At 43.7% G+C, this 22,727-nt stretch overlaps 1 protein-coding gene across 1 annotated transcript in view; it reads left to right on the top strand.

Moving 5' to 3' along the window:
* Positions 1 to 22,342, top strand: part of LOC134460309 (CD209 antigen-like protein E) — a 34,562-nt gene extending 12,220 nt beyond the window's left edge. The window contains exons 2-5 of the mRNA XM_063212748.1: positions 4,310 to 4,411; positions 5,296 to 5,462; positions 5,675 to 5,793; positions 22,089 to 22,342. Coding sequence (XP_063068818.1) covers positions 4,310 to 4,411; positions 5,296 to 5,462; positions 5,675 to 5,793; positions 22,089 to 22,257 — 557 coding nt within the window. The 3' untranslated portion in view covers positions 22,258 to 22,342. The remainder of the gene's footprint in view (positions 1 to 4,309; positions 4,412 to 5,295; positions 5,463 to 5,674; positions 5,794 to 22,088) is intronic.
* The last annotated feature ends 385 nt before the right edge of the window (positions 22,343 to 22,727 follow it).

Below are 22,727 nucleotides of genomic sequence, written 5' to 3'. Positions count from 1 at the left end.
AACGGCTAAATTTGAGGGTGAAGTGCAGGTCCAATTCACGTTCTGTCTGATACACTTCACGGAAATGACGGTTGTCGCGTGTCATCAGAGTTTACCAACCGCCAATATACAATTCATCACGGAAGACACTGTTCCTTATGTTGACAATTTTTAAAAGTTACCTCTTTCTCTTATACACATGGCTATTGTCTTTGGAATCAAAGCTATGCTGTCATCACAGAGATTCGGCAGTTTGACAAATCTGACCATAGAGGTAGAAAATAACACTAGAGAGGACCCCGCCCCCCTTTTACGGCAATCTGTAGCGGCCATTATCTGGAGGTAGATCAGAGAAATGGAAATTAACGGAGAACGAGGCTCACCTCTGTCAAAAATGGCTTAATCATGTGAAAATGTCCATCAACACACTATACAAGGACAATAAGGTAAGCGTACCCATTAAGCCCACCAAAATCTAAATTTCTTTATTTTTCAATCATCTTCACACAATTTTTTTGTGAAATGATTTCTTAAATAGTAAGATTTACCTCTCTTCTCAATGTTTATCACTGAATTGATGAATATTTCAAAGTACAATATGAAGATTTTTTACGAGAAAAGTGAAAAGTCTGAATGGGCTTAAATGGTACCTTTGGTACCATTTAAGCCCACTTGTGTTCCAAATAAGCTCATATAGTTATTTCTCTATCAAAATATCTGGTGAGGTGTGTGAGTTGAGTTTAAACAGTGTAGCCTACACGGCATAAATGGTTTCAGATCAAAATATTCTTCCAAAATGTAAGATTTGCTAAAAAAAATAATGCATAAAACCTAATTAAACATTACAGCATCTCTTACTTCATATACTTCATAAAATTCTTCATCCAAACAGAGAAATTTATTTTTTCTTATTGATCAATGTTAGTTCATTACATTACGCCTTTTTGACCTACAACTTGAGATTGTACAGCACTTTTTATGTCCCTCAAAGGCATTTTTCATTAGCATGCATGCCAACTTGCATGCATTTCAATGGGGTGTACCATTTAAGCCCACCTAGTACCCATTAAGCCCGCCTATACAAAAAGCTATTTTATGGAAATAATCAACTCCACAAAAACATTTCATGATGCATTTCTTTAAAGATCAATGCCAAACAAACTGGATTATGCTTAGAATTCATACTTAACCACCTTAAGTCTTACGGTAGAGTAAGATAAAGATGGTGTGTGGTTGTATCAAGAGAATATCGGCGTTTGCTCGCTCATAAAACACATCTTTCCATTTGAAGGGAAATGCTATAATTTAGTAAAACACTGCATGTATATATATAAAAATCATTACATTTACCTCTTAGTTCACTAAATATGAAAGTATTTTCAAAATATTTGACTTAAACTAGCTGAAATTCTATGATTTCTGACATGTCCCAAAACAGCAAAGTTATGAGGCAACTTCTTGTCAGTAGTCCTGAGACTGGGTTCACTTGGACGGGGATAACTCGACGATAAAAAATGTGATTTGTTTGCAATAAAAGACATTTTGTCAGTTACTAAACCCTTTAATTGTATAGGGTGATGAACAACAAAATTCACCTTTTCCCTTTCTTTAAATTGACCTCAAAGTTGAAAGTGGGCTTAAAGGGTACATGGGCTTAATGGGTACGCTTACCTTAGTTGAAGTGTGTTGCTAACTATGTTCATAAAATATATTATTTGATTTTTAAATGTATTTTATCGACTCATATGATTTCAGTAGATATGTAGCCTGACATTTCAAATCTGGTCTTTGATTAAAGTGTTACTTTATATTTCCACACTTTTAGTTAATTTCTTGACAGGGGTGGGCGTGTTCTCCATTTACTTGCATTGCCTGAAAGTACCTACACTACCTACGGAAGTTGGGAAGCTCCAGCTGCCATTTCCCAGTGCTGTCGCAAATTGCTGTGTCCTCTCTAGTGTTATTTTCTACCTCTATGAATCTGACACTCAACCAGAGAGGAAACTACGTAACAAACATGGCGGCCGTTGAGTGCGAAAAGTGTACATAACTCCACACTTCAAAAAATGGCCGGTTTGAGGGCGTTATCCGGGTAGTTTACAGTACACTTCACCGCCGTGATTAGAAATGGAACCGCCCTGCGTACCCAAACACAGTGCGGGAAGGGCGGAAAGTACGAAGATTGGAACAGCCTCCTGCCCACTCACACTCAAAATCAACCCCACTCCCCACTATGCTTTTTTGTTTGTTTTTTAAAGAGGTTATGAAACGAAAACAAACGGCCATTCCCATTAAAGCCTTGTTTTTTCTGATAGCATCGATGAGACTTTGAACCCAATCATCCTGGAGGAACTTGTGAAAATGGCAACTCAAAGTGTGAATTCTGTGAAATTTGGTTTGACTAATGAGCTGGGCTGTGACGTCATAGAGGAAAGTCCCTGGTTTGCTAGTATGGCGATCTGAGAAAACAACACACATTTGATGGACCCACATCTTATAAAGGAACCAAAATTCTGATACAAACATCAGCGTGTCGAAAAACCACACATCCAACCTCATGAGAAAAAAAACAGCAGCACAAATCTATTTCAGAGGCACTGATACTTCTGCAGAAAGTGACATGTCTGACAGGCGAAGTGACGATTGTTGACATAGCTTGTTCGTTTTGTTTATGGTTACGGACGGTTGCTAAGGGCGCTTTGCCATGACCCAAAGATGACGTGGCGTGTGTATTTGTTGACAAATGGGGGGCATTTTGATTCAATTGCGCGATATAGTGTGATTGAAATGCATGTACATGCAAAAATATCATCAACTAGAGAAAAAACGGAGGTATTAGGCTGTTGGAAAAACACCCTAGATAGCCTGAGTCAACATATTTTTAGTGTTTATCATTATTATTTTTTGTGCTCAAAGTCACAGGCGTCGCGTGTCCCTCAGCCTGACTCTGAGGACGAGGTGTGTCCAAACGTCAGCCACACGTGCACCACAATACTAAAAACAAACAATCAAACGCTTCAAAGTAGGCCTACGCTATATGCATCTCCGTTTATTCGCTAAGCAGTAGCCCAGTCTGTGAGTTGGCTGTCCTCGACCGAGAGCACCACGGAGGCTGAAGCGCGGATATCCTCCCAAAACCAATTTATTGACCAGTTGAATGGCAATCAACAAAAAGTGCATATCCCGAGAGCATTCACATCGGTTTGGCATGTAATGTGCATTACCCTTTCCTGAAAACAACATACAAAGCAGATGGACAAGGTAAAACGAGTAGCCTAAAGCAAAGCAGTGCACTCACCTGTCTTCGTGCCTGAGCAGGTAGGCTACAGGGGCAGTTTCAGTCTGCACGCCGGCGATGTCAATTGTTGGAACTGCTTGAGGCAATAGCATTCTCTTCAGTCCAACCATGGCCGAGCACAACAGTGACCACGAGCTTGCTTCAAAACCACGCCGGTGCCTGCGTACGAATTGGATCCACAGAACCCTTGTTTTAGCCTTCTCCTTGTCGGCCACAGTTCCATCATTCTTCACAGAAGGGAACTTGTGCAAAGATATTCCTTCTGTCAAGTAGCCATTTTTGCAGCTGGCACCGTTCGGCCCTCCAGCAACACACTGCTTGACACTGCGCTTTGTTTTGGTACTAGCCGCCATTGATCTGAACAAGGTGGAATGAGGTGAACTTTCCCCTTCTATGTCACGCATATCATTTGCATAAAATTTGCATGTCACAAACATAAGACTTTTTGGGAACGTTTTAACATGACTTTTAGGACAAAATATCACCCAGACAATATCCCATTTTATTCACAAGGCTTAGAACTTTCAGAATCTGTCCTGGAAATGGTCAAATTCCTTTACTTTGTTTTTGTTTCATAAACCCTTTAAAAGAGAAAATAAGCGGCCTAATGCTCTTCTTCATAACTTTTAATTCAGCTCTATATTGAAATGTTCTTGGCTGCATGTGAAGTTTTTCAAAAACCCAACATTCTTGTCTGTAATTCACTTCCAGATTCGCAGAGAGTTTAAAGATAAATACAGAATTTGCTTCACTTTCATTTCATGATTGTGTACAACTTAATTGGTCTTTCTTATAGTATTTCTATTGAATACACAAATTTAGTTTGTGGCCATTGTGTGGCAAAATGTTGGGGTTGGGGAAAATACTCAGGGAAAAAGTTATGCTGTAGTACGTATTTGTGAATGGGCAGCATAGTGTATGTACATTCTGGAAGTAAACTATTTAAAAACACTACATGCTCTACCTCTAAAACGATAAATGACATACTGTATCATACCATTTCATTTTAAAATTGTATTATTCCCCATACAGCCAGTCTATCAACCAGATACACAAAGGTCCGAATTCAAATACTACTACTTGGAGTGGTCCTCATTACTGGATTGGTAGTTCTTGGCGTAATAAAATACCACTGTGAGTCCTCTGTTCAATATTTGAACAATTTGCCATGGTTGTGGCACCACTTTTTAATGTTACTATGTCAAATTATGCTTTGTGCTAATTCTGTTAGGCATGAAAAAACTGACTGATGAACAAGATAGGTGTGTACTACAACTGGATGCTGTACACATGAATCGCTCTGCTCTGCACAATGAGTCTGGTAAGTTTGTTAAATACGGGCCACCTTGTCAGCAATGGTTAGTATGCTACATATGGGCAACACCTTTGAAATTCCTTAAAGAGTGGAATATCACATGTCTGCAAAATATTTTATGAATGGGTTAAATAAGGGATTTCATGAAGTGTCATTGGTGTATTATGAAAAAAGAAAGATATGAGGGGATGTTTGGGAGGGAGGGAGAATTTTGGCCAATTTCAACATGCGGTTATAGCTCACTCAACCCTTCACTTATACACCTAACTCAGGGCTTGGCATTAACTTTTACACCCAGCGGCCACTATGGCTAGTGGTTTTCCCAAGTCACTAGCCATTCAGGTATTCCACTAGCCAGCCACTGATTTTATATTGTTTTTTTTTATTTATCTTGATAGTGTACATTTATTAACTACGTGCTAAAGCAAGATTAGTGTATAGCTTTCTACATGGAAGTATATTGAGAGTTATTGATCCTTTTCTTGAACTTAAATACAAGTATTGATACACAAGGGGCAAACAACAGAACAAAGGCTATGATGCGTATGTCATACCAAAGAATAAGCTGCCAGCCAAATTGGCTAGTGACACTGTATGTATCATTAGCCACAGCCGAGTTTGACCAGCATTTGGCCGGTTGGCAGGTGCCAGTGTCAAGCCCTGACCTAACTTATGGCTTTGTTGATACTCTATGAACATATAGGGAGGAGGTCAAGTACGCCTGTGTGCAGCAAATGCCCTGCGAACTACATCCATCACAATGGAAAATGCTACCTGTTCTCCTCCTCAAAGAAGACCTGGGAACAGAGTCGAGACTATTGCGCAACCATCGGAGGGAATTTAGCAATTATCAAAAATAAAGAAGAACAGGTAAAGTGTGAAGCTTTCAGCCTGCCTGCCTGTCTTCTCTATGTGCTGTAGATAGATGTGCTTACAAGTAACTTCTGCTTCCTCTTTAAAGCTCATTTTAAGTGCTCTTATCATAGCTGTTCTAGATATGTTCTAGGATTTTTTTTTTTGTGTAAATGTGCTGTTCACTGATAACCCATACTGACCTTGACTGTAATCGCTTCCCGCATAAGGACTTTCTGGTGGCAAGGGTGAAAGAGGGGCAGTACTTTTGGATTGGACTGAATGACCTGGAGGCTGAAGGACAGTGGCATTGGGTGGATGGTACATCTCTCAAAGGCACTGGAGCTGTGTAAGTACCAATGCCATTTCTCTTTACTTCTGTTTACAATTTGCTAGGCAAAATGATAGATATCAACCCATTAAGAGTACACAGCATTATACTGTAGGTATAATTCCTGCCACTTCTCTACGCAGAGAAGCTCATGACAAAGTTATGAGAATCATGTGACTCAAACTGATGATGATTGAGACGAAGGTCATCAATAATCATTAGTAAAAGAGTTACTTCCCCTCTGACCACCAAATGGCTGGCCCAGGGTCCCTGCCATGTTGTTCTCAGTCCTCCTCCTTTAGGAGGCGCTGTGACTAAAGACCCATTCACATTCACCTGGTTATCATTCACCTTTGATAACCCTTTGTCTTGCCCCAAGACCCTCACTCTAGTTTTGGCTGCTGGTCGGGCGAGACGCATAGAGCAACTTGCGCAATATTTTGGACAAAGTATTGTTTGATATCTGGCCGAATAACAAACATAGACTGCTGAGTTCATCTTACACACACTGTAAGCTTAAAACACCTTTGCAAAGAATTCCTCACTTCAAGTCTAAGACCTTGCCTGGACATATCTTAAGACTTTCATCCGGACACTGTGAACTAAAGGCGAGTTCACTGCGAGAAAATATCCACGCACGCCTCCGTGGAACAAACTTCTTGCATTTGGGATTCAACCGAAGAATCTCGAAGCCGCAACAACAAAGACTTTTGCAGCCCAAACTCTCGAGGACGAGAGAAACGTGGACTGCAATCCCCATTTCCAGACGGACGTACCGAGCCTTTGGAAACTGGATCTCCCTCTTCATCTCACACAGTAGGCACTGGGCATAGCTTATGTACTGAGATAGATGTGTTTTTGAACTATGACTTGAGTTATTTTTCATGTGCACATGTTTATTTGCATTTCTCCTGCTTCTCTGTCTATCCTTCTTCTTAGCTTAGGTTCCCCTCTGCTAACGTTAGGTTATGGCTATAACCCTCGGTTCTTTGATAACAGAGTGAGGTGTTTCACTATGGGATACGCTTGGGCGTGACCATCTATGGAAGCTCCAATGACATTACGTCTGTCAAAGACAGACAGTCGACGCAGTCGGGCTCCGCCCGCTTGGGGTGTCTACCCCCGTCGACACGCTGAGTCCAGCATTCTTAACGGTTTCTTCCCCACCTAACAACTAGTGCAAGGAGGGAAAAATAGGTGAAACACCTCACTCTGTTATCAAAGAACCGAGGGGTTATAGCCATAACCTAACGTTCTTTTTCTAACTTCGCTCGGTGTTTCACTATGGGAGATATAGCCCACTCCCGGAATGCACGCTATGTAAAGCCCTTATTACAGTAGCATCGGTCAGAATGTATAGATCGCTGCTGGGGAGTCAGAACCTAGTACAGCGTGAGATAAGTGTCGGCCAGATACCTCTAGCTCATGAAAGCGGGCGAACGTGTACCCTGGGGCCCTGTTCGCTACATTGCACAGGCCTACCATTGGCAACCCCGTGGACAGTGCCCTGGAATTGGCCATTCCTGTTAATGCATAAGCTCTTAGGTCCCTAAGGGGCCGGCGAGACATTATTCTGATAGGCAACCGCTGTACCTTTCACAATCCAATGAGACAACCCCTGACGTGGCAGTGGTAGTCCTTTATGGTGTGTGGCCGCCACAAAAAGTTGAACTCTGCTAAATTCTGTATAGTCACAGAGCTTTAACAGGACACACATAGTTGAGCTCCTGACCCTCCTCTGAGTGAGGGGGCAGGGTGCGGGGCATCTAGGTCCTTTCTCCGACATCTAAAGAAAGTCCTGCTCTGGGCACAAATCTGTAATGGGGAGAAGACGCACCTTCTTCAAATCAGAGTCAGATTGTAAACCAAGAGGGCCTCACAAGGAAGGCTTTTAGTTCACTCACTCATTTCATGGTGGTTAATGCTGTATTAGAACAGTCTTGACAAGCTAAACTTCAAACCAGTGATTTGGAGGGGTGAGCGTGTAGCTCAACTTAACCAGAACTAAGTCTCCAAGGAGTACTACCCTGCTGGCTTGTACTCAAAACTTAAGTGGCTGGCTGAAAATGCAGCAAGGTAAACTTTCCTATTGGGAAAGACTTTAACCCTGTGTATAAGATCCCGTAGGAAGCTAAGAAGCTGAACAACAGGGCGTTAGGGAGAAGTGTCTCCGTGTGCCCCATACCTTGAACACACGCCATTTATGACCAAGTATGAAGTGTGTATGCAGCTGTCCCCCCTAGTACAGTCTCGGTGACTGCTGGGAGAGGGCGACTGCGTCTGAATTCTACCTCTCACAGAATGAGCCTACCGGACCAGCCTGTCTAGGTGTGAATTATAAATATCGCTTCTTGTCTGAGAGGATCTCTCAGTAGAGGTGGGGCCCCTGAGGGCCCTCCGAACAACCTTACACAATCGTGACCCCATAGGGTGACATAATTGGGCCAACAAAATCAGTAGCAGGCTCTGTTGCCTGACTCTGAACAGTGTGGGGGTTATTATGCTTATTGGTGTGAATGCATAGAGCAGGATGTTTTGCCTATAGCAATCTAGTGCATCTTTTATGCCAAGGAGGAATAGAGGGCACTGTGTGTTTCCTTACAAGGTGTAGAGATAGCAAAAACCTGCACCAACCCCTGCCCCACACAAGCTGATGTTTGAGAGTAGAGAGGATGTTCCCCTTGGCCCTGTTCTGCAGACTTAACAGAAACTGTGACCCAGCAATAGTTTCCTCAACCACCTACATCGTTTTGGAAATGTTTCAGGGCCCAGAACACTTAATGTATATGGTCGCCCTGGACGTGCGATGGTGAAACCACTGCATGAACAACGTGGCCAGTAAGCTTTACTGTAAGCTTTACTGTAAAAGCCCTTCATCATAGAGAGACACCTCTCGCTACCGTAATAGCGGATGCCGTTACACCAACTGTAGTCTAGACCTTGTCTGACTACTACTAACGGTGACTTGTTGAACCCAAATTCACTCGATGCTTTAGCGCCGTCCTGGAATCTAATGCTGACTCCTTCGAGAGGGAGCAATAGGGGAAATTGTCTCAGTATTATGGTCCCAAGCCTGTCAGAGGGGCTAACGCCGTCTTCAATCGCCGGTTGAGGCAGCGAGATGCTGTAGGCTATGTTTTGCCGTGGCGGCGAAACTCATAATACACATTCTGATTTCAGACAGGCTACAGCCTTGTGATAAGATCATCTGCTGTAACTCTTGTGACAACCCAAAAATCTAGACGATGATATGATTGACAAAGCACCTTGTTGTCAGATGTATGCGATTGTGGCATACCTGTTTTTATAAGACGGTCTGTAAAATGCGCTTTCCAGCTGAGATCGCGCAGTATGTTGAACAGAGCCCATTGACGGCTCCTTAGAGTAGAAAAGAAGGGATCTCTTCGTTCGTAACTCGAGAACTCAGTCTACTGACCTTAAATTAGTGTTCCACTGAACCTAGGTGGTTTTGTGATCAACAGAAGTTCTTTATCCACTTACAGTGGAATAAAGTAGTGTTGCGTTTGTGTACTGTACGTCATGGATGAGCATGACCCGTCGCTCTTATATGACGTTAGTCACGTTACCCACGCAGCCGTGACGTGACGCACACTAGTAGCGTCACCGGAGAGATCTCTGCTATGTCTCCGCTGCCAATAAAGGGGAAATGGTGCGCCCTGGTGGTGTTATGACAGTGGTGCACCCCCTTTTTTTTTATTTATTTTTATTTTTTTTATTTATGTACCGGTACCGTATTTATTTTTGAGAGAGATTTCTGGTGTCAGTACATTGAACTTGTACACCTCGTGTGTGACTTCTCAATAACAACTCCGTCCTTGGCCCAAGGCCTGGATGATGGCATTCTTTATTTATTTTAAAGCACACTGGTCTGTTGAGGCTACCCCTAGGCTGCAAGGGGAGCCACTTTTGTGTTACCAAATCTGCCCTCGCCTGGGTGCGAGGGATATTTGTTCCCTTAACACTGCTGAGACTACTGTGATAGTGTCCCCTGTGTGCATAATGTTAACAATTTCACCCTTGTGCAAATGATAATTGTTTACTGAGCAGTTTAGTCTGGTGAGACAGAGGCTACTGCTTTGCATTACTTGTGTAAGTTATGTAGTAACAATTTCGCCCTTGGCTCTTGCCCAGATGCGAATGACCCTTGTTTACTGAACACTTTAGTCTGGTGAGATGCAGAGTGTGCATGTTTATAACATGTTAACATTGTTATGTGTTAAGACAATTCGCACTAGGCCCCTACCTAGATGCGAATGACCTTTGTTTACTTGTCTGGTGAGACACAATGTGTGTATATTGTGTTAATAAAATTCGCCCTTGGCCCTGCCTTGGTGCGAATGACCTTAGTCTACTTAACACCTTAGTGAGATGAGACCGCTCTCATGCATTATGTGCATCTTATGTGTTGACCAAATCGTTCCTGGCCCTTGCTAGGAAGATAAAGATCTTTGTATACTGAACACCTTGGTATAGGGTCATTCCACGCCAAATCAACAAGTGCCCGCGCACTTAGGTCTCAAAAAATTCTGAAAATATTACCAAGTGTACCCATGGTACTTAAGAGAAACACTGTAAATTTATTTGAATGTAAGATGTATACTCTCCGTGTTACAGCCAATTTTACTGGGGGAGGGGGGTGCCCATTTTGTTCACACTCTTTTTTTTGTCAAAGTTCACAAGTCCCTAGCTCAATAACTAAACCATGTAGGAAGCTCAAATTTGGCATGCTGGTACATAGATAGGAATAGTTTGTTGCTAAACTGTCAGTTTTGGTGTACAGACCAAAACTGACAGTTTAGCAACAAACTATTCCTATCCATGTACCAGCATGCCAAATTTGAGCTTCCTACATGGTATGATCCTGCATCGTCATAGCATTCCCTCAAAGATGATACCAATTGTACTGGAGTTTTTGGCTGTGCTCTGTTTAGGCCTTCAGAAGACATATTTGTGCCCAACATACCCTCTTGTTTTTTTCCCCTTGTAGAGACAAGTAGGAACACTCTCATAAAAAGCTATAAATAGAAAGGAAACCCCATCAGTGTTTGAAAAGAAGACCTCACAAGTCTGACAAATCATCTTGGGTGTCATTTTCAGAGCACCAGAACCCCTTGTGGGATTGTCCACAGATTTTTATTTTATTTTTTTCTTCATTCTCCATAAATTCTTCTTTTAAAAAATGCCAATGAGACATGTCTTATGTGATGTTTTCTTTTTTTAATTTCCAACCTAAACATGGGCAACATACACATTGAGAGCAATGTTTTCTATGCGTTTCTTCCGCTGCCATCTGCTGGTCAAAAAAAGTAACAACATGACTCTTTGTGCCTGACCTACTGTCTCTTTTGGTGTGTGAACCTGCTACCACATTGAACGCTCCTGAAATCATTGAAATTGAAAGGGATATATGCACCCCTGCACAAGGACTCTCGGGTGATCATGTTTGGGTAAAATTTGCATTTGATTATTTAGTCTTTACATTAAATGTTCATGTGCTCTCTTTTTGCATTTTGCCCATGTTCAGGGTGGAAATTAAAAACGAAAACATCACATAAGACAAGTGTCATTGGCATTTTTAAAAAGAAGATTTCATGGAGAATGAAGAAAAAAATAAAATAAAAATCTGTGGACAATCCCACAAGGTGTTCTGGTGCTCTGAAAATGACACCCAAAATGATTTGTCAGACTTGTGAGGTCTTCTGGTCAAACACTGATGGGATTTCCTTTCTATTTATAGATTTTTATGGGAGTGTTTCTACTTGTATCTACAAGGGAAAAAAATCATGAGGCTATGTTGGGCACAAATATGTCTTCTGAAGGCCTAAACAGAGCACAGCCAAAAACTCCAGTACAATTTGTATCATCTTTGAGGGAATGCTATGACGATGCAGGATCATACAGACCAAAACTGACAGTTTAGCAACAAACTATTCCTATCTATGTACCAGCATGCCAAATTTGAGCTTCCTACATGGTTTAGCTATTGAGCTAGGGGCTTGTGAACTTTGACAACTTTGTGAACTTTTGAACAAAATGGGCACCCCCCTCCCCCAGTAAAATTGGCTGTAGCACGGAGAGTATGCATCTTACATTCAAATAAATTTACAGTGTTTCTCTTAAGTACCATTGGTACACTTGGTAATATTTTCAGAATTTTTTGAGACCTAAGTGCGCGGGCACTTGTTGATTTGGCGTGGAATGACCCTATACTGAACAGTTTGGTGAAATTACCCTCTGTGTAGCATTGGCGTTTATTTTGTATCAACAGATTCGCCTTTGGCCCACGGCCTAGGTGCGAATAATGTATATTTACTGGACACTGAGATTGGGTGTGATTTGTGCTTGGTGACACTTTGTCTGCAGTTTCAGATTTTGAACACCTGTAAGACATAACCTTTTCTCCATCTTCCTCTCCGCTGTGGGCGAGGACGTGGGAACAAGTGAGCCTGGGCTGTCAGGTCCGCCACTGGGTCCTGTAGGCCGTTTGGACAGTTTGGGCCTCTGTTCTGGGTTGAAGCACCTTGAGCTTCTGACTGTTCTAGCCCTTAGGGTGCAGGCTATGGCCTCTCTCTCCATAGGATGACTACCTTGGCAGTGTTGACCTGTCTGGGAGGTTGGGGCCTGGGGGCGGCTTGTGTGTCAGGCTCGCCCAGAGAGCATCATCCTTCTGCCTGCCGAGACCTTGTCTCCCTCATCTTCACCAGCACAGCGCCGGGCCCTTGGTGCAGCGTGTAGATGATGCCTGAGTGTCTGTTTTGCCGTGTCCGTCTGGACCTGGTGACAGCATCAGAGAGCAATCGGACCGGCTCGCCCACCTATCAGTCTCTCTTGCAGGGGAGAGCGATGTTGGACATAGTCGACACAGCCCGTCGGTTAGGGCACATTTGGAATACTTGTGAGGCTTCCAGTGACAGGGGGCCATCTCTCAGACAGGCCAGGACTGCTGGGAGGGGTGGCCAGGTTGGACTTGAGGAGGGAGGGGGGTTGGGGGGCAGTGTTGCTGGTCCCTTTCCTTGTCTCCTGCATCCTGAGCAGAGGGCCGCCGAGTCAGCATGGTCACTGGGGGGCCTTGATTACTGCAGGATAGGTCGCCCACCCTGTTGGGGTCGAGGGGGCAGCGACGTGATGTCCCTGATATTGTGCTTTATGCTTGGGTATCCTCCTGCTCCCTGTGAGAGGGGGTAGCCTAAGCTGGGGTCGTCCTCGGGTGGCATGGTATCCACAGAGTCTGACTTGTGCATGGGGGCTGTTAGTGACGATCACCACATTCAGCCTCCGCTCCCGAATTCCCTCTGGTATTGTCCACGCAGTGGTGCAGGTATGGCGGCCTGCAACCGTTGCATGTGCATGGTAGGGTTCCATGCAGACCTGGGATTCTCCGCCCGCCATGGTGGGCTGCGTGACGCCGGCACGGGAGGCAACGGGCTCTTCACTCTTTGTTTTCACTCTTCCCTATGGCGGGGGAAATGCCTGAAGCATCTTTCAGAATAAAAGAGGAGAGTAGTGTTACTCGAAGAACTCGTCATAACAAGTGATTACTTCAGTTAACACCAGTGTTAGCAGATTAGCCGCACGTGCGGGGTAGCTACAGATCGAAGCTAGCAACTTGTTTCCCGCCGAGTGGGTTTACATGCGGTGGGTTACCAACAGAAAACAGATTAAAATCGTCAAACAGAGTAGCGAGTGAGGCGTTCTCGCTCCCTGTTGTAAGGTGTAGCTTACCATTAATAAGTTATCACCGGCACCCGAGTGCTGTGTGGAGGTAGAGGTAGCTAAATCAGGCTAAGCTGAAGTTAGGTAGCTAGGTGGGTTAGGTAGCCCGCCATGCTAAACTTGTAGCTACAGATCGAAGCTAGCAACTTGTTTCCCGCCGAGTGGGTTTACATGCGGTGGGTTACAAACAGAAAACAGATGAAAATAGTCAAACAGAGTAGCGAGTAAGGCGTTCTCGCTCCCTGTTGTACGGTGTAGCTTACCATTAATAAGTTATCACCGGCACCCGAGTGCTCGGTGGAGGTAGAGGTAGCTAAATCAGGCTAAGCTGAAGTTAGGTAGCTAGGTGGGTTAGGTAGCCCGCCATGCTAAACTTGAAGTTCGCCACGACCGTCTGTGAACGGTTAAGCGAGCACAGCCTTGGCAGGTGCGAGGAGCTTGTAGTAGATCTTCACGGGAAGAAAGCGAGAATGCTGGACTCAGCGTGTCGACGGGGGTAGACACCCCAAGCGGGCGGAGCCCGACTGCGTCGACTGTCTGTCTTTGACAGACGTAATGTCATTGGAGCTTCCATAGATGGTCACGCCCAAGCGTATCCCATAGTGAAACACCGAGCGAAGTTAGAAAAAGAACCCATTCTGTATTACTGGCTACTAAGCCTAGCGACCCCGCTTGTGGCGTTCGCACGGAATAGTTCAAGTATTGATTTAACCATCAATATTCTGAACTCTCCGAGAATCGTCACAGCGCGACCGTTTCGCTCATTAGTCCACAAATACACGCGCTGCGCCTTTTGTTGTAACTGGCCATAGCAGGCCCTAGGTTAGCAACGCAACGCTAACCATTTGTTTACACAGACACGCATAGCCACTAGAGTTCCATCTCTCTTTCCCTCCTCTCTCTATCTCTCTCCCTCTCTCTCTCGTTCTTTCACTCTCCCTTTCGAAATACTTGATTCTCAGAACCCTCCGAGCATTTCGGTACTCTTTTATACACTTTGAGTGCATAATATGTAGTAAACCATTCTCTGAATAGCCAACTCTGCTCGGAGCGCTCTGCAAGTTAGCTATTAGCCAAGTTGGGCTTGCAGCGCCTACACAAGCACGCTGAAACCCCACTTCCTGTAGTTTTACAACTCGTAATGGCTGCGTAGACGGCAACGTCTCCCACTTGTTATTTCTTTTATTTCGTTTTCTTTCTCTCCCTGTTCTACTCGGACTTGTTATCGTTAATCCCAGAACCCTTTGATACATTCGCGCGTCCACCACGGGACTTGAAGCGCCTAAAACCACACGGTTTACTTGCTACATAGCTGCTAGCTATCCCTATTGTTCACGGTTCTGATGCTAACGTTAACCTAGCCGAGAGGACGCCATTGTTGCCCAGCAACAGACACACACATAGTAATCAGTGCGAGTTCCTCCCACTGAGTACCACTCTCTCATCCCTTTTCATTTCTCTCTCTATTCCACTCGGAATTGTGTGCATTTATTACAGAAACCCAGACATTGTTGTGGACCCTTTGGGCCCTGCCTAATCGACATTAGGCCTTTGCTAAGCAGCTACTTATCAGTAGCCTTTCCATTGTCTATGCTTTCTGTAGCTAATGCTAGCTTAGCCAACCACACACACGTGGTAGCCTATAGCAACCAGACCCCTGCTACACACACACACACACACAGGCTGAAAGCCTGTTCCCTTCTTCTTTCTTTTCCCCTCTTTTATTTCTTTCTTGTTTTATATTATTGTGCCTTATTTTTGTTATTATTCCATTTAACCGACTTTGAATGTAATGCATTTTATTAGATTACCTAGTAGTTAATAAAAGTAAATCATTTGATTGCATTTTGTTGTCCTTGTTACTTTGTACACCCAACCAACCTACTATTAGAACTTTGCCTTCAGATCAACCTTTGTGCTTGTGTAACCCAGCTGATCACAGAGAATAGGTCTCATACTCTCATCGTTCACTGTGCCCCGCTGAGTAACCCCAGTACAAAACGTATTATTAATTCTGTGTTTAGCAATTTATTGTTGAATATTGTGATTGATAATCCAAGGATTTTATGAGACGGTCCTTAAATTACACTTTAATTAATTTGTTTATTAATAGTAATTAATTCATAATTAATTAAATTCCCAAACGAGATTTTACCTTCAATTCCTGGTATAGCCGCATGAGGAGTAAATCCACACGCAGCTTCCCATACATTAACGTAACTTCAATTACATTACCGGTGCGGTCCGTGTAAGAATTCCGATTCTTACGCGACTGTACCTACATTACGTGGTGCGGTCCGTGTGAGGATTCCGATCCTCACGCGACTACCCCTACATTACAGTTGCTGTTACCAGAATGGCAATGAGCAAGTTGTAGTGCATTACTAAAGGCTCTGCGTTATGTCTGTAGTACTATGGTACTTAAAGGGACACTGTGTGAGATTTTTAGTTGTTTATTTCCAGAATTCATGCTACCCATTCATTAATGTTACCTTTTTTCATGAATACTTACCACCACCATCAAATTCTACGTATTCATTATGACTGGAAAAATTGCACTTTTCATACATGAAAAGGGGGATCTTCTCCATGGTCCGCCATTTTGAATTTCCAAAAATAGCAAAAATGACTGTACTTGGACCATACTAGAAAATATGTGTTATTACTTAGTAAACTTTCATGTAAAGATCAAAATTGGCAATATGCAGCCCAGTTTCAATGAGCAGCATAGTTGCAGTACGTTTTTTGCTCACGCTACCCTTGACTTGTCAGTACCCGGTGACGCCGCAGTTTTTGGCCCAGCCCTTTCCGAGATATGAGCTATTCTAATGGGGGCAACTTTTGTTTACATTTTTTTTAAAAATTAGCATAGGCCTACTCCAAATATTTTCCCAAAAGGTATCGCTGTTTGCTAGCTGTCTGCTGATGTTGCATAACCTTTTGGATGTTTTTGGGAATAAATAAAAATGTTTTTTTGAAATGTAAACAAAAGTTGCCCCCATTAGAATAGTTCATATCTCGGAAAGGGCTGGGCCAAAAAAATGCGGCGTCACCGGGTAATGACAAGTCAAGTGTAGCGTGAGCAATACAACAGCACATTGAAATTGGCAGGAGTTGCCCTATAAGGGGCTACAGAATGAAAGACAGTGTCTTCAGTCATAACCAGGGCTGGATTGGCCATCTGGCATACCGGGCAATGCCCGGTGGGCCCTCGTGCGTGGCCCGAAATAATAATAAAAATATATATCAATCAATATCAAAGACACATCGGCGCCCATTGCATGCTTCTTCTGATGCACATTGGGCTAGTCCAATGAAACACTTCGGTTCTCTAAGGCCCTCCCCTCCCTACAGACCCCCACTTGACAAAACTAATCATCACCTCAATAGTAGTTGACGACCACCTGGCTTAAAGGAGTAGTCCGGTGTGAAATGGTTTACGTTGTGTCAATATGTGATGCTGAGCGCTGACGTTTGCCTCATACCTCGCATCCAAAGGTCCCCTGCATTCCGAAATCCGAGTGGTAGGCGGGACCCCGCGAGCTAAGTGAAATGCAGCTTCTGTTGGGAGGTCCTGGCACCTGTGTTAGCCATGGGGCTAAATCTTTACTTTACACCCATTTACGAGGCTCAAAGTTGCAAAAATGTTGATCCCGTAGTGTCGGGTGGTTGTTGACATGTAAATCCAGGCACTGAGAAGTTTGATAGTGCACCGTTGTTTTAACTACAATTACGTTTTTGAAGGCTGCGCCTCGGAGGACTCTGCCGGGCGCCGCCATCTTTTTTTCTAGTCGCGATAAGTCTATCGAAACAATAGGTCATGTGATACATCACGTGGTTATTGGACTGCAGTCGGAGACCGTCTAAAACTTCAGCTTCAGCGACAAAACACCCATTGTAAAAAAACAAAAAAAAAAAACAAACCTATAAGTACTGTAATATTTTGTCGCTGAAGCTGAAGTCAGTTTTAGACGGTCTCCGATTGCAGTCCAATAACCACGTGATGTATCACATGACCTATTGTTTCGATAGACTTATCGCGACTAGAAAAAAAGATGGCGGCGCCCGGCAGAGTCCTCCGAGGCGCAGCCTTCAAAAATGTCATTGTAGTTAAAACAACGGTGCACTATCAAACTTCTCAGTGCCTGGATTTACATGTCAACAACCACCCGACACTACGGGATCAACATTTTTGCAACTTTGAGCCTCGTAAATGGGTGTAAAGTAAAGATTTAGCCCCATGGCTAACACAGGTGCCAGGACCTCCCAACAGAAGCTGCATTTCACCTAGCTCGCGGGGTCCCGCCTACCACTCGGATTTCGGAATGCAGGGGACCTTTGGATGCGAGGTATGAGGCAAACGTCAGCGCTCAGCATCACATATTGACACAACGTAAACCATTTCACACCGGACTACTCCTTTAAAACTCTGGTGGACGATAGGACGCAAAATGGAGAAAGAAGACTGGCTACATGACAAGCGCAAGAAAAGATAACGCATACCCTAAATTGGACGCGGCAAAATGTGCTAAAATCACTGACAAGTTGTTTAAAACTAAAAACATAAGCTCGAGCTAATGTGGTTCGGCCCGTCGGAGATGGGGATTGGGGAACCACTGCTGGATGGCTCGATAGGTTGGGACACTGGGGCCGCGAGCGGACAGGTGGTGCTGGATAATGAAGAGGAGGAGGAGGTGTAGCCTAGGTGTAGGAGAGGGTTCGAGCAGGGGAAGAAAAGACAAGGAGACGGGAGACGAGACGTGACTCAGGGATATTGAGGTTAGTCTTCACCCCAGCACACCCTCTAGCTAGCTAATGCAGTGTAGCCAAGTTTGGCTACCCCTATTACCCATACCGTCTGGTGATGGCTATGCGCTGCTTGTTTCGTTTCCCTTGACTGAGACCAAGTTGTCATCCTGACTTAATCAAATCACTCGCAAATATGTACACATTTTGACGCCTTTCCCTGCCCTTGTCTCGTAATGGTGTAATGCCAGCATATATCTTTCATTTGTCTTGTCACAAGGCCGTGACGTGTGCTGTGTATTAGTTATGCATCGTGCCCTGTCCTCTACTCTAGATCTAGCTGGCTTCGGCGTTTTTCCGCATGAAACTTAAGTTGTCGTCCCTCTTCACTCGCTCAAATCAGTAACAAATATGTAGTTTTATTTTCATGAACTTCTTGTAGCCATTTCTTTTAATGTGTCGGCTGTCACAGTGTACTGTGTCTTGTAATTGCATGTTAATTACGGCGCAATGGTGCATCCCCGCCCTTTCCCTTCCTCAAGTCCTACAATATCTTTTTTACTCTTCTGCTTGTCGCCGTGTTGTGCAACTACGATTTTCGTGTTGTGCAACTACGATCAAAATGCATTTTTGTAATCTTTCCCCTAATGTCATGTCACGTCATTATCAAGACACCTGGTTTTATCTTGACTATTATCTGCCTCTGATGGATAAGTAAGACGCCGACCAGCCGTACCATAGAGTTCTTCAGTAACGCGGAAGCATGTAGTAGATTGTAGTCTTTCATGTTAGCATTTAAGGACTTCCTGGTTCGTATCGGCTTCCGGCCTCCATTGGGAATGCATAGGGGCCAGTTTCAAATAAGCTCCGAGTGCAAGCACGCGCTTAGCGAACCCCCGCAAACTGTCGAGGGTGTTAAAAATAGGCTGTAGGTATGACATGGTTGATCATTTTGTGTGAAACTTCGACATAAATACGATGTTGCGTCCATATGCTAAACCCGGAAACTTTTGGCGACTACAGAAGCGGTGCCTGTATCTAACGTCATGTACGTGCGGAGGGTTGTACCCATGGCAACCAAAGGAAAGCATGTAGTTCGGAAGTTTTAATGATCAGAAAGGGGTTAGCAATATTGAATTATAATCGTCATGATTTAACATGTGAATACACCAACATGATGATACGATCCGTTCCACTAATGAGAAAGGGATGCGGGGACACGCTAATGTTCGTTGTTGCCGTGCAACTTATATTTTTGCCAAACCTGAATCTCTATGGCGTTTTGCAATGTAAAAAATCGCCATGGAACCGGAAGTCCAAACGCCGCATACAAGTTGACGTCAACGCTGAAGAGCTCTATTGTCATAGGGAATCGTTACGCGCTCACTTGACCTGCTGTGAACGCTCTAGCTATTTGTGTTGTTGTTGGCATTGCAGTGTGTAGGCTATGCTGGAGGTCTAAGCGATACGACTTGGTTTTGCTGTGGTGAAAAAATGGCGAGTGTCCGGAAAAAAAAACTTGTCAGACGTTGACAATCTGAGCCTCTTTTGAAGAGTCTCAATCTGCATTACAGTTCATGCCTAGATAACAACTTTTGGTTTTGGGGCGCATTGGGAAAGGGGGGCGTGTTGTCAACATGCCATTTAGTAAGCAGGCTCACTGACTGTATGAACTGGAGCAATTTGAAGCGGAAGTATAAAAACATTCAACCTAGGAAATTATTATTTCTACGTGATTTTATTATTATTATTAGATTTGGGGTGTGTGTGTGTGTGTGCGTCTTAGTGAAATATTGCTTTGAAAGTCCACCTGGGAAACTCCCATTGTGACACTCCACTCTTAATGTGTTTGGGTCTGTGGGACCCATTTTCAGTTTTTGCTTAAGGAAAATGGTATGGATACTTTTTTTAATATTGAGATTCACTGGTCAGGGCGCATAATCAGGAAAATAAAGTTAGTTGTCCTCCTCTCTCTATCTCCTACCCTCGAACATAGGCTACTTAGAACTTCAGAAGCAGTATGAAGGGAACATGGTGCACAGCAGTTTTTTTCTTCCTTTCAGCCCAGGTCCAGTGGGCAAGAATATCTTCTGTGTAACAAAAGCATGACCACCATATAAAGGCCTATACATTATACATGTCTGTATATATACGCCGAGACAATGTCATCATATAGGCCTACTGATACCGATATACCGATAGAGGCACTGGGCCCTCAGGAGTCAAAAATTGCCCGGGCCCTTTTCAGATCCCAGTCCAGCCCTGGTCATAACCCATAAAGTGGGGCTTTTCTTGGGCTTTTTAAAAGATATTTCTTTTGGTCTTCTTGACCTTATTTATGATAGGACAATGAAGGTGTTGACAGGAAGCGAGTGGGTAGAGAGAGACGGCGAAGGGCCGGCAAAGGACCTGGGCCGGGAATTGAACCCGGGTCAGCCGCATGGTAGACGAGACGAGTGCCCTACCGTTTGGCCACGGCAGGGCCAGGGCTTTACTTGTAATGTCCGCTTTGGACATCATGTATCCCACAGCAGATTTCAGTAGGCATATTCAGTAGACAATTACCTATACAGAGTTCATATTCACAAAATTCTTTTGGTAGTGGTAGTGGGGACTCTACCAGTATTTGTGTACATTGAAAAAAACGCCTTGTATTGTGAAGTGCGTTTGGCATGGAAGCTAGTCTTGGTCCCATGATGCTTTAAGGGGAGATCATGCATGATGACGCCTCAGCTTTATGTGTATCCAAGTCTATCCTGCACAGCTCGCCACGCGAGCGCCAAATTCGCAATTCCAATTCCAATTCGAGACTCCAATCAGCCAACGCTCCATTTTGGCATGGGAGGCACGATACCACAGAGCTAAAGGTCCAGACCGATAGGCCAGTGCTACTGATTGGAAACGAGGTTTACTAATGTTCTACCACCAAACAATGCTAGGTGGCATACGTTACACTCACCACCCTAAACATCACTGGCGTCCGGGTTATGGCATGGCCCCAGTGTAACAGAGGTCATCTGTGCTAGTTCGCCACTCTTGGCTCGTACCCACAGCCTACCAGGCAATGCCCCAGTTAGGTATAGGCATGATACCGCTGAGCTAAAGGTCCAGACTGATAGGTCAGTACTACCAATGCTGTATGAAGCTTTGGGAGGGAGGTTTCCAAACATTCTACCACTAAACTCTGCTAGTTGTCATCCGTTACATGTGTATGAAGGGTGGTAGAGTCAAGAGTGGGGCCACTAGTGAAATGGAGACGCAAGTAGGGATGCACCGATACCACTTTTTTGAAAACAGATACAAGTATGAGTACATTAATGTGTGTACTTGCCGATACCGAGTACCGATACCGATAGCTTTTACCACCAAAATACAATGAAAATAAATGCAATAAATGCATTTTTCCACCTGTGATGTTTTTATTGTCCATTTCCATGTAGATTTAAATGTTAGTAAATTTATGAGGTAGCACTTTTTTCCATGCTGCTTTCAAGTCCACAGAACGTGACATTGTTTTGTGTAATAGCAGTATCGTTCCTGGTATCAGCAAGTGCTTGACGAGTACGAGTACGAGTATAATGAGCAGTATCGTGTGCCGATACCGATACCAGTATCGGTATCGGTGCATCCCTAGACGCAAGGGAGGAGGTGGGTTTGATGCATGACTAGAGGCCTCTCCAAATAGAATCTTACAGTTTGTTTATAAACCGTATGTAGAAATTGTATTGACAACAATAATGTTTTAGTCAATAATGTTAATCTCCTCTGACCTGTTTTTGTCATGAATATCACTCACCCATCAGAGTAACACTTAACTTATTGTCTCTTGAAAGTTTCTGGTTTGATAGATCACAACTCAATGAACCCAGTGAGCCGGACAACTGGACCCAACAAGATCCCTTGGGGGAAGACTGTGGCCTGCTTTCTTGGGCTGACTGGCGTGATATGTCATGCAAACAAATGTACAGATTTATATGTGAGACTCTTGGCAGTTTTTCCTAGATGTGACTATCACTCTGCCAAGTAGATGATCATAGCATTGTTTTTTTTCTTTGAAATTGTGAGAGTTTGCTGTTTAATTCTTTAAAAGTGCCTTCATCTAATGACTGAATTGTGTTCAATTCTTAAATATTTTTGGAGTGCTAAAAAACAATTGCGTGTATATGTAGTCTACATTTTGATCAACAATTCAGTAATTTCTTGTAGTTAACCAACATGTAGCCTACTGTATGTCACATGCACAAAAGAACACAATGATTTGCAAGATATTGGACTTAAAGGCTTTAAGAACAGTTTGTAATAATATTGTTTGCTTTCATCATGTCTATGCTCAGCATTTGAAAGTGAAAGTGAAAGCCCACCTGGAAAACTCCCATTGTCATTGCGACTCAGCACTCCACTGCACGCAACAAAATTGCATGTATGCCTCACCTGTGCAGCCCCAAACAGTGCTCCAAAGGAGCAGTGCAACG

This window comes from Engraulis encrasicolus, chromosome 12, assembly GCF_034702125.1.
Source record: "Engraulis encrasicolus isolate BLACKSEA-1 chromosome 12, IST_EnEncr_1.0, whole genome shotgun sequence".
Lineage (NCBI taxonomy): Eukaryota > Metazoa > Chordata > Actinopteri > Clupeiformes > Engraulidae > Engraulis > Engraulis encrasicolus.
This window is presented reverse-complemented; position numbering and strand designations above follow the sequence as displayed.